At 36.6% G+C, this 12,575-nt stretch overlaps 1 protein-coding gene across 7 annotated transcripts in view; it reads left to right on the forward strand.

Moving 5' to 3' along the window:
* Positions 1-12,575, forward strand: part of Stv (BAG domain-containing protein starvin) — a 42,362-nt gene that overhangs the window by 13,999 nt on the left and 15,788 nt on the right. The window contains exons 1-4 of one of the 7 annotated variants that reach the window (XR_012991121.1): positions 2,454-2,565; positions 4,144-4,439; positions 4,874-6,271; positions 9,344-9,964. The exons of 3 other annotated variants lie outside the window; for them this stretch is intronic. Coding sequence is in view for 3 of the 4 variants with exons in the window: in XM_076304532.1 (XP_076160647.1) it covers positions 6,200-6,271 (72 nt within the window). In the remaining variant the exon portion in view is untranslated. 3 more of the 7 variants (XM_076304532.1, XM_076304531.1, XM_076304533.1) reach the window with 3 other exon arrangements.

Genomic DNA, 12,575 nt, shown 5'->3' on the forward strand with positions numbered 1-12,575 from the left:
TTATAATTTTGTTATAACTTCTTGATAAATCATCTAAGAGTCTATGTTCGTATAACATTTTTTTTAAATTTTTCTTGTAAAATATGTTGACAAAGTTTTGCGGAAAAAACTAGAACACCCTATAGGTATACATGTATGTAGGGACTATTGATGAAAGTTAACGATTTTCGTTAAATCGAAGCGATATTTAAGTATTCAATTAATCGATATTCGCAAGAATTTATCGAACTTGATCCCATCGCTACCTGTCAGAGAACCTGTCTACCGTAGTCCAGTGACGTCACAAAACGTTGGAATACTTGGTAAGCGGCGGTTGATCTACCTCCTCGAACCTCATGTGCTCCTGACAACGCTATCGATCACCGTAGATCATCGATCGTCATTATCGATGATCGTGCGAGTGATCGAGACGCGTGGACAGAATCGAGGAGCAAGATCGAAGAGCAGACTTAGGGTGGGGTAATACTCGTATTGAAGAATGCGATCTACAATTCGATGATTCAATTTTATTCGCTTCTTCTTTTTTTTTTTATTTCTGAGGGATTTTTTGTATCCTTAATAGAATCTTCAATAGCATCCATTTGTGATATCTTCATAAACAATATACTGGGTTTAAAAACAAAATTTGGAAAATTGTACAGGACGTATGAGGTGCACGGAGATTAAAAAATTTTAATAATTTTCTATTTTCATAGCAATAATTTTGCTTATTTAAGGTTAGCTTATTTATTTTTTTATACAATAGTATACATTTTAGCTTGAACATTTTTAGGTTATTTTTCAAACATAGTTATTTAGGTTTTCATGCCTAATCATAAATTATTCGGTAAAGGAGGTATTAGATATACCCTATTATGGTACAGATGTTGCATAAACGGTATAGTTATGTATTTACAACTTGCTTGTTGTACCGTTAGATGGCAACACGGTTCGTGAAAACGAAGCAATAGCATTTCTCTTTGTTTTTGGCTCTATATGTACCAGTTTTTTCTCGATGAAATCATGTTCTCCTTGAAGTTCTGATTTTTATCTTCAGAACAAAAGTCAAGGACGACAGAAGTTTAGTTTACTCCTCGTAAGTGTACTTTTTAATTAGCCATTCGAAATCATAAGCTGTACTCGTCACAAAAAGAAATCTTATGACGAAACACTTTCTTACATTCTTGTTCGATAGCCCATTTAAATTCCTTTGGTCTCCTTCATCGCTAATTTGAAATATTTGAATAGAAAAAAGATAAATAGAAAATTAATTAAATCTAGTTCTGTTCTCATACATTTATCAATGAACAAAAATAAAAACTACGTGTACAATGATCAAACATTTTTGTAGAAAGTAGACAAATTTTATACATATATATATGTGTGTATATGCATGTCTTATGTGCATTTTTATATTTTACATAAATCATTAAACGAAGATATTCGAAAATATGAAAAAATTGACTATTTTAACTATATCGCCCAAGATTCGCCGCCCCTGTTAAAAACTAGGACACACAACGCCTAACCTCAAAACTCCTTTCAGTCGTTCCGTGTAACGAGCTCAAGCGGTAGTTTCACGATTCGTTTCGCCGCAACGTTGCGCAAGAGGTTCGTTTATCCTCGTCATGGAAGAAATCGTTCTTTGTCATCATTAGCAACATTATTTAATATCAAAACGAAATTAAACAATCGTTTTCCATATCATTTTTATCTCATAATTTTTCATTACTTTAATTGTTATGTTATCGCATAGTGACATTGAATCGTGCTTGCTTAAAGTTTGTATTTACATGCTCTTCAATATGTGACATAAACATGTTACCGCAATATTAGTATACTTGTAGAGTGATGCAGTAATTCGTAAATGATAAGATTTATGCTCTATTTTGAATTACACTAATCGTTGGTATGCAACAGTTAAGATGCTTCTTGCAATTGCACTTTGGTTCAGTGTACTTTGGAACGTTGAATTTAAAATATTTGTTACTGTAAAGTAAACGATTTAGAATATAATAATAAAATATTTCAAAATTATAAAACGTTCTTTTTTTTCTCGTATCCTTCGCGGACCACAAAGTTTTTACATTTTCTTAATATCCAATAGTAGCTCAAAGCGAATAATCTAATAGGTGAAATTAAAGATTCCGCGTATTCGCAAATACACAGAATTGCAAAGTATCGATAGATACATCTAATTTATTCTCATGATCGTTTAGAACTCGTGGACCATCAAAGTACTGTATGTTCGCGCTTGGAATTTTATGGAATCCGTAGATGGCAATTTGCTTATATATTACCGATTCATTACATAATCTCTATCTCGTTGAGGACGTGAAGTGAGTCATCTGTCGAACGAACTATCATTCGTGTTTCTACTTGTCCATGAATTGACGTATTTGCGAAGTGTGGCAACGCATTTGTGTGTCCTGTCTATTGTGAAGTGTGGTGTAAGTATTCGTGATTACTGAAAATTTTGATTTGTCGTATCAAACCGGTCATCACTGCAGTAATACGTAATGATCGTAACGCAGTAACTTGATATTTTGTGAGTGTGTAGCACGTGTACGATAGCTCTGTTATTAGGTAAGCAACACTGGTAATAAGAAAACGTCGGAGTTAGATTTACTTTTTCAAGACATCGATGATTTTACATTTTCTTATAATTTAGAAATAAAATCATAAAAATAGGAATTGAAGTGTATTTTAACAAACATCAGGTTTAAAGAGAAAGAATTCATCATTGACCTCAGTAACAGTGGTATAATATAAGTATTAACAGAAGAAGAGAAAGAACCTGTTAATATTAGTATGTAAAAAATTAATGAAATATTGAAAACTAATAATATGCAAATCGAAAAAGAAACTATTAAAGCAAATGAAGTAACTAATTATAAAACAATAATTACTAATGCAATTGCTGCCACTGGTAATTTCATTGCTTCAAAATCTCATTTTTCAATTAAGAAGTTAGGATTAACAATAACTAATGTTCATCAAGAATTTAGGAAAAGCGATTATTAATCATAAATTCTTCATTGAAAAGTGATATTTTGTTAAATTTTAGTTGTAACTTCAATTTTTGTTATTGGCTTCTAAACTGTTTTGTCATTAATTATTGTTTAAATAAATATTCAATACTTAAATAATTAAATTTTGATGTACAAAATTGTGTAACGAATATATAAATACATACGTCTGAACTCATTATACGCGTGTATAAACATTAAAAAAATAGCTAACGTGATAAAATGGAAGGACGTCATGACAGCTGTATGTTTTGTCTTCGAGAGCAAATAACGAATTGGCAAAACATACAAGCACACTACACTTTTTGTCGAGCTTCCGTCGAATGTAAACATAAGTGCCAGTCCTTACAACATTATAACTTTCTTTTCGTTTTATATCGCTTAAAACTAGCGCGCATCGTCACTAAAACGTACTGGTACAAGATATGTATACACTTACTGTATCTAGTGTGTTACTCGTCATTAAGATGTTAAGCAGATATAGAAAGTCTTGTCTTGCTATTAACGAGCAAGGTGCGTTAACAAGGCGTGTGATGCTATTCAATTTTTATCGTGATTTGTAATTCGTGTTACGATTACACGATTACGTAATAGCAATTACCATAATTAAACGGCACGGATCGATCCGTTATCACCAAATTATCAGTTTGCAGCAATTGCACACCACGCTATCATCTGTCTTCTGTATATACAATAGTAAACGTTTCGTTTCCTTTTTTACGAATTGTATACAGATAAATTGCGGAAATAGTGTTCAAGGAGGGGCATGTTCTTGAAGAGCAATTTAAAATTGTCCATTAGATTATGAAACCTTGTTCCCAGTGCACTTGGCGTCTACCCAGTCACGGACTATCATCAGACGATTTCTATATCTCATTAATTACATTTCAATTGCATCTAACTAAATTGCAGAATGTATACAATACTATTATATTGTACACTTAAAGTCGCGCAGGCTGTGACCGATTTATGACAGACACTGAGCCACTCCGCTAAATTAATTGTCGATTATTAGTCTTTAAATATTTATAGTACTACAATGGTGACATTCTTTATGATAGCTTCTTGCTCCTACTATACTACTTGCAACACTCGCCGCATAATGAAGCATAAAAATTAATATGTCGAAATTCAGTTATCAGTTGTCGAGGAAGTTAGGCTAACATCGAGCAAGGTCTCGGCTTATTACTGTGTCACAACGCAACGTCTTGATCGTGAAGCGTGACTACCTGGCTATATGACCTGCACACACATATTTTCACGCCAAGCAGAAGAGTTTGGAGACGGGCCAGAATCTGATCGTATGACTAATATTCAATGGCGGACCTCATACTTCGCTGGTAATACGACCGAGAATCGAACTAGAGGCCAAGTTGACGTTAGGACAGCGGGCGAGAAAATGCTTCCTTGAATGTCTGCTTAACAAATGAAGTATGAAACTATTATTAATCGCGATAAAAATGAATTCTTGAGGAGATTATATTCAACGCTTTTTCTTCGGTGATGGCTTTCATCAGCCACTTAATATCATTACCTACCCTCGGTATCGTATGTAGATAATAAACTCCACAATAGAGTTTTAAAAACGATTCTATTTCGTAATTCGAACGTCACTAAAAATACACTTTGTCGATGTATGGATTTCATTTGTTAATTGTTCGATTTGGTTCTTATTGGGCACAATACGCGATCTATATGTTTCACGATGCAGTGGTATCTTTGAATCAGGCGCGTTCTATTAATACACCTTGAATGATTCATGGTTATATTAAATAAAAAAAAAGTAGGCTGGATTGGTCATAATACTTCTTTTTATAAACGATAACGCGATTATAAATTATATTTAGCCAGTGATCTATTTATAGCAAGATTTAAGAAGATTATAGACATCGCGAAGAGAAATCATGTTGACCAACTTTTCGGATGGGAATACGAACGCGAAGGGTATTCGAGCTTACTATAAAAGGATATAGGTAAACAAGTCCAGAGTACAGCCTTGCCACCAGGCCGATTCTAAAAAGAAAACAAGGAAAAACACGACACTACTGGCCCAAGTTGGCAGAAGCAATGAATCACCTTCGAAAGATATTTTAACCCGGCTTCAAAATGAAAAAATAATTACATTTTGGATGGTAGATACTGCACACGTGGCAATTGTGTACTCGAACAGTTATGTACTGTTACAATTCTGTTTATTAATTGCAAATTCAGTACCAAAATGTATGATCGAGTAGATCGTGTCTTTTATTCAAAGTAACGAAAGGATTGTATTTTGTGTCAACACAATTGCAAGTCATTGTCGAAAAAATGATTCTTATTTTTCTATTTTCGATGATTATCACTTATCGTTTCGAACAATCTAGAAAAAAAACTACGCAAGTAAATTCAACATTTACCGAAAGAAATATTCGAAAAAGACGATATATTCAATCATTTCCCGTTGGCCGTAATCGTCGCGTGCTGTGCACGTACGCAGAAAATAAACGATTTCTCGAAAGAGCCAAAGAGAGACGAACGAACATTCTAGCACACTCTCGCGCTTTCCTTCGGGCGTTTCCGCGAACGTTCGCCCATGTTCGGTTCGGTAGTCACGTGGCTCTCGCACGTCCCACAACAAATATATTTAAGTTGCTCCGGCCGCGCGCTGACAGTTTCACTATTGATCTGAAAGGAGTGCGTGGAGACGCACGCGTCTTCAATATTCTCGACAAGGGCAGTTCCTCCTTCGAATACAGAACTTTTGATTCGCGAGTGTGTGATAGTGCAAAGTAAAGAGACAAGTGACACACGAGTGGCCTCTCTACATAACGAAAAGGAAGAGAAGAAATCGAAACAGGAAGAAAGAAGATCGAACGAAGGAGCGGTGGACAAAAAGGACTTTGTCGCGCATTACTCTTCCGGTAATCTTTGACAGACCCTTAAAAAAACGAGAGTGTGTTGCCAATACGTTTAATTTTCGTCCGGCTTTTTGTTAACCACGCCGGCACTGTTTAGCAAGCTTCTTTGCTGACCCCCCATACAAAGCAAAACGTACGAAAAAAACAATAACTTAACACGCAGAGAGCTCTTAACGACAACGGGCACGACTTAACCTTTTCTTAGTGTGTGAGAAAAGCCAGACTTTTAAAGAAAAAGAAACAGAAAAGGAATCCACGTATTTTTAAGCAGGCACGGATCAAAGAGTTCACGAAATGGACTCTCCTGTCATCGTGGACAAAGCATCCGAATTCGGAGAACCAATCGATTTGGACCGTCCGTTCCACGTAAGTGGTGCCATATTTTTTTCCCCTTCTCTTTCGTGTTTTTCCGTCACTGCGAGTGTTAAACCTATTACAGATAAGGTTGTGCTGTAATTTTTTAAAGGGTCACTTGTACGATAAAACGCGACTTTCGAAAAACGATTATTAATATACGTTTAAAATCGAACTTTGAGATAATACAAGCTTTTCAACCAACACGCAGCGCCTCGATGTGTTGCGCCAAAGACTGCAGTTGAAATCACGCGACTTGTCGCTGATATAGTATACCTATACCTAGTTATCTATACAGATATTTCATCTAGCTTTTCCAGATCGTTCGATACTCGACATGATCTTTTTTCCATCTCTGGAATAATTTGCATAATATTACGATGCCATGACAGATTTGATATGTCCAAAAATTGTTTTCGACTAATGTTCGTCAATCCTGTGTACTATATATAGGTACTCTGTACGATACTGGAGGCGTACAAATCGTGTGTGCCTACCTATTTTGGAAGGGACACCCGCGTTCACTGTGCTATGGCGCACTATACCGGAAACATGTATTCAAATATCATTTTGAAACATATAGAATACGTTTCTAAAGACGATCCAGGTTTAGATACTTTCAAGTAAACCACGTTATCCTGTACTGTTGAAAAACACGATCAATCAACAATATTGGCAGATATCGATAAATTCAAATATGACCGTATGAATATGAAAACTCATTACACCGTACAATACGCTAAATACACAGTCATGGGTTTTACCACTAAAATCCTGAATTGTTTGTAACGATAGCTATTATAATCTTATTGTCCTTTGTGTTGTCAGTTTTAAAATGTAGCCCGATATCAAATCCGCATCTTAATTCCCGCATAATTAAAGAAATCCAGAACATATTTCGATTTAGTACGTCGAAGATCAAATTTTTAATTGAGACGCGATATCTTTCTCGCGTGACATAATCACCCGCTATATCAAAAATTCAGCTGCCACGTTTTCTCGTGCAATCGACAGAGATCTGTTCACGCGTATCGCTGGTCTCGTTTCTGCGGTATAACGTCGCCGTTCGTTCGATCGACCTTCTCTTGGTTGTTCGCGGGATCGCGTGTAAGTTAGAAATAGAATTCGCGAGGAGTGACGTGTTTTTCGTTGCCACGGAACATTGGACTGGTCGAGCCGCAAATTTTTTCGTTAACCGAAATTTGGATCACAACAGAATGAAAAAAGAATTTTTTAAATACTCGGTATATTCTTTTTCAACGACTAGTAAATATATTAATGTACAGAATTACAAAAAGTCGTGACGGGAAATACAAAGAAAACAGGTCTGAACATTCTACGTTTGACGCTAATTTTTCGTTAATTTCTGTCTTCACGGATCTTTGTAATTCTATAGATTTATATAAATAGTAAACAGTCTTTCCTGTCAGAAACTAGATAAGAAATGTAGACTCAAATTTTTAATTGATCCTGAGTGTAAAAAATTGACCAAATATCAAGAACTACACAAAGACCATGTATTTTACATTGTACGATTTTTAGCGAGGATTTACTTTGCATAAGCACGAGTCTTAAAATTGCTTTCGAATCGTGCAACATCTTCGTATTAAAAGGAATCGAAAGTTTCTGTATCGTTTCTCAATCGGAGGTTTCGTTATTATTTAGAAATATCAAAATTACAATTCTATATTTAGCATTCGGTTAGAAATAATATTATGATGAATAGTCGATACATGAATGTTTTTTCGCGAATACGTAAATTCGTGCGTTGTAAAAGAAGAAGACGAGAATAACCTGTTTAGTTTTATTCGACAAATAACGGATAAAATATTTTATATCTTTCATTCGTCGTTCGAGATTTTTATCCAGATAAAATGTTTGTCCATTTCTTCTGATCGAATGCGTACAGTTTCGAACGAGAATGCTTTGCCGAGCACGCTCTCTTCGAACGAAGCCCATTCCTCCAAAACACAAGCGTTGTTGACGCTAATAATAAACTAACGGAGACGTTTCTCCGCGATCTCTCTCTCTCTCTCTCTCTCTCTCTCTCTCTCTCGGGGACGTGCTTCCATGTATTCCCCTTCGTCGAGCGGGCGAAAAAAAGAGAAAGAATCGGAAAACGTAACATAATCGCGGCCCATTCGCCGACTGCACGCTTTATTTCCTCCTGTTTATTCTCGGCCTTATTAGGTTCGTTTTCAGACCTTACGACCCCTAGATGGTTTTTTCCTCTTGGAGAATTATACCTCCATCCTCGCAAGGGACGACCCATCGCCATATACATTCTTTGTAATCTATCGCTTTTATTATTACTCGACCATATTTTATTCGATCAGAACCTATCGATATTTTTGCTCTCCTCGCGAGGCGCTGCTCTCAGAATCGATTGTGAGTTATATAAGGGTCTCTTACGCTGCATTACGTGCTATTTTTTTATCCAAATAGTTTGAATAGTTTCATACACAGTACGACTAGTTGGTGCTTTAACCTCTTGAAGAATTATTTTGTTTGAAGTAAACAAAAATTCAAAGCGATAGCGATCCATTCAATTACGAACAGTCATTCAGAATTGTAGTGGTTATCCCATGTTGCTGTATTTAAATTACCTTGAAAACTAAACGTACACCGACATCGAAAAAACTCGTCCGTATTACGACAAGCACATTTACAATAGTGTGGACAAGTTTTTTGAGGCTAGTGTGCACACAGTATATGTTGGTATCCCTGAACAGATTAAAAATTGCAAGCCGCCGACGGCACTCAACCATCGCCGATTGGCTACGATGATTTATTATCGCACTCATTCGTCAGCAATTGGATCTGCCTATTATTGTGTAAAGTTTGTTCCGACAAAAAAAGGAGTAGTCTTGGAACATCATTGAGAAAAGAAACAAATTATTATTATTATTCTCTCAAACATAGGATTGCGTTCGGAATGCAATTTTGAAATTTAACATACGTAATGGAAACATATTTAAAAACTATATATAATGTATTTTCTTCTATTGCGAAAGAAAATAACTTAAAAATACATCAAACGAGATCACAAAGGGTCAACGATGCATATGTTCGACTTTGTTTCAGTGAGAAACAGACTGACAGACTGTTATCATCGATTCTCTCAGAAGGTAAAGAATATTTTCTAAACTTAAAGCTTGTGACATTTGTTAATAAAAGAGTATGCATTTTAGGAAAAAGTAAGTTCAAATGCTTTAACTTCATCAGTTGTTTTCATGACATTCAAAGGAATCATTAGGATTGAAACGATAAAGTTACACGATCAGAACCATATTTTGCTCTTTCGGTACTGCAGGTGCTTGTAAGCGCTTAATCGGTACAGTTTGTGCAGATTACGTGGCATCGTGCCGCGACATCTCACGTTCAGCGAACTTAAATAATCAATAGTCGAAATACTGTATAAGCGTAATATGTGATCACTACGTGTTAAAGGATTTTCATATCGCTCGTACCAATCCTTTTTCAAACATCGAAACTTATAATAGCGTGACCATTGTGTCATTTTCTGTGATATAATATTGGCTGGAGATTTAAATGTAGCGCTGGTTGAAAATGTAAGAAGAAACATTACTTGGATAAAAACGAACGCTTGAGAAGTAGTGAGGAATGAACTATATCAATATGTCTCTTCATCTTCCGGCAAATTGCCCCGATAAAGGAAAACCTTCGTCGGACTCCTAGAATAAGGTTAAATAATTATTTTTCTCAAATATGTTAAAACTAATTTTGAAATAAATCTACTTGTGTTTAACAATGTTTGTTCAATTTTAAAGGTTTTACATTTATTAATTTAATTTTATTTAATGCTATTTAATAACAAAATTCATTCGTTTTATACGATACGCTTGAAAAATTGTTATTGCCCGGTGACAATGTTTGATATTTTGTTTCACGTTCAAAAGAGACAGAATGTACACGTGAAATAAGTACGAAACGACCTCAATAAAACTATAGATACAAAATACATCAAACCATCGAGCTTTTTAAATTCCCACTTTGGTTTCTGTTTCTACTGCAAACGACAGAAAACAAAAGCACAAATTTTTCCCATTTTTTAATTTGCTGTACATAATATGCTTCTTTCCATTCTTTATTTCTTTCTTCCTTTCGAGAAGAAACCGTTTCACGATTTATTCTCGCGGAATGCATCACGCATCGAGCTATCTGATTATGCAAGGCGAATACGAATTTGAGGTGCACTTTGCTTAATCAAGCTGGCCCGAATTGCTTCCTCGATACACACCCGATCACTCGAGGAACGATAACGCGATATTTTTTCCCGTGATCTAATCGCTTGCTCCTTGTCTTGCGCGCGCAAAAAAAAAAAAAGACGGAGAAACCGGTTCCTGATAAACAGTAGGTACTGTTAATTCTGTCGGTGATGACGCTTCGAAACGATAGGTATCGCGTGGACGTTATCTGTTTATGAAGAAAAAGAAACAAGATTGTAATTTGTTCTCGTCGATGGTTTCACCGGTCTAGTTTCACTACACCTGAAACGTTCTTCTCCTTCCAATCGATTCTCTATCCAAATTCCGCAACAAGGTACAGGCCCACGAATCTTTTTCAAAAGCTGTTCGTAGTCCAATTGTGCATTCGTAACACGATGTCACGAAGAAATCAGGAAACGACTTCTGATCAGCGTCCACCGCAGGTCCGACTCCGAAGACCGTGACACAGTTTCCCTCGAGGATCGTTTATACAGCGTCTGCCGCTGACATTCACCCAGTTTGCTGTTTTATGGACAACCATAGCCGCTCGCGAACCTTTTTTCCACTGTTCGCTCGATTCCTCCTTTGTCCTTACATCGCGCGCAATGTTCGTTGAAACGCCCGCAAAAAAAAATAAGCATTCTCCTCCAACCGTTTCCGAAAAATCGCCTCGATCGTTCGTGACCGCGAGCACGTCTCGACCTTGAGATCGCAAAAAGAAATTATTTATTATTTACGATCATTTCGGAGGAGAAATTTTCTTCGTATCGGCGCATTAGTCCCATTGAATAATATTTTTTAATAAGAATATTTGTGTATTTATTTCTGTCCGTATATTTCTAAGATATTTATGTACCATTGTTTAAATAGTTCACCCTGTGTATGCATCTATGTATTTCCAGATTTACGAAACATTTTTATAGAATACGATTCTACCGAAAATAATAATGAGAATAATATTAATTATTAGAAAATATATACGAAAAGGAAACCATACGCTTCGAGTGACGTTATTTTATTACGATCTAGAAATGTTAATTTGTATTCGATTCGAATAGCGTAGTTTGTTCAGAAATTATGCAACTTTGTGCTTTCCACGAGAGTCTACGAACAGAAGAGCAACGATTACGAGCACTTTACCTTTTCGATACACGTGACAACGTGAGATTCATGACGCGACAATGAAATCGCGAAAAATCTCGTAAAAGGAGAGGAACGCCGAGAATGCTGCACGCGGATGAATATTCAATGCGGGGCGCGAAACGCGTGCAGTGCTGCTGCACTTTCCTGGAACTGCATCGCGTAATAATTAATACGTTTCATAACATCGAGATCGGAAGCGGGAAGAACACGATTTCAACGCATACTTTCACGGTGGTACGTGTACTATCACACGTTCCTGAAAAATGACCCTTCGCGAACGCGTGTCACGTAGTCGCGATACACTCGACGACATACGGTACCGTTTGCACGCGAGTCGGGAAATTCTCGACGAACTTGTCGCGAGTCTCAAATGAAATTTACACGTTGCGCGAGGTAATTTTTAGATACCTAGGTAACCTTCTGCTCCGAAATCGTTCCTTCGACAAATTGTTAAATTTGTATGTCGCGTAATTTTCGCAAAGGTCGTAATTTTCTGCTCCGAAATCGTTTCGTTCGCCAAGGATCAATTATTCGGAAACTGTACGAGGTTGATCGATTCTGAATCAAATTTTTTCCACACGGGGTTTCGTACGCGAGAAAATCGCGTGCGATCGACGAATCGATTTACATCGTCGATGTTTGTAAACTTCGAAGATAGTTCGTACTATCGTGTTACGATCCGACGACCAATTGCCGTAAAAGCGGAGTCACGCTCGGTGCAGTAATTTCCAAGCGTTGTTCGCGGTACAAGGAGAAACTAAAACAAAGGAGTTCGTTCGTCGTATCACCGATTAAAAAAGTAATTCCCGGTAGAGAACATGCTAAGTAGATAAGAATCTTATCCCGAGTGAATTATTCTTTGTTCTGCCGCGTGAGAGAGAGACCGAGTCTCAATGAGTACCGCGAAGACTCACGCTTACGCACTCACTGGATACTTGGTCTAC

This window comes from Ptiloglossa arizonensis, chromosome 2, assembly GCF_051014685.1.
Source record: "Ptiloglossa arizonensis isolate GNS036 chromosome 2, iyPtiAriz1_principal, whole genome shotgun sequence".
NCBI classification, from domain to species: Eukaryota; Metazoa; Arthropoda; class Insecta; order Hymenoptera; family Colletidae; genus Ptiloglossa; species Ptiloglossa arizonensis.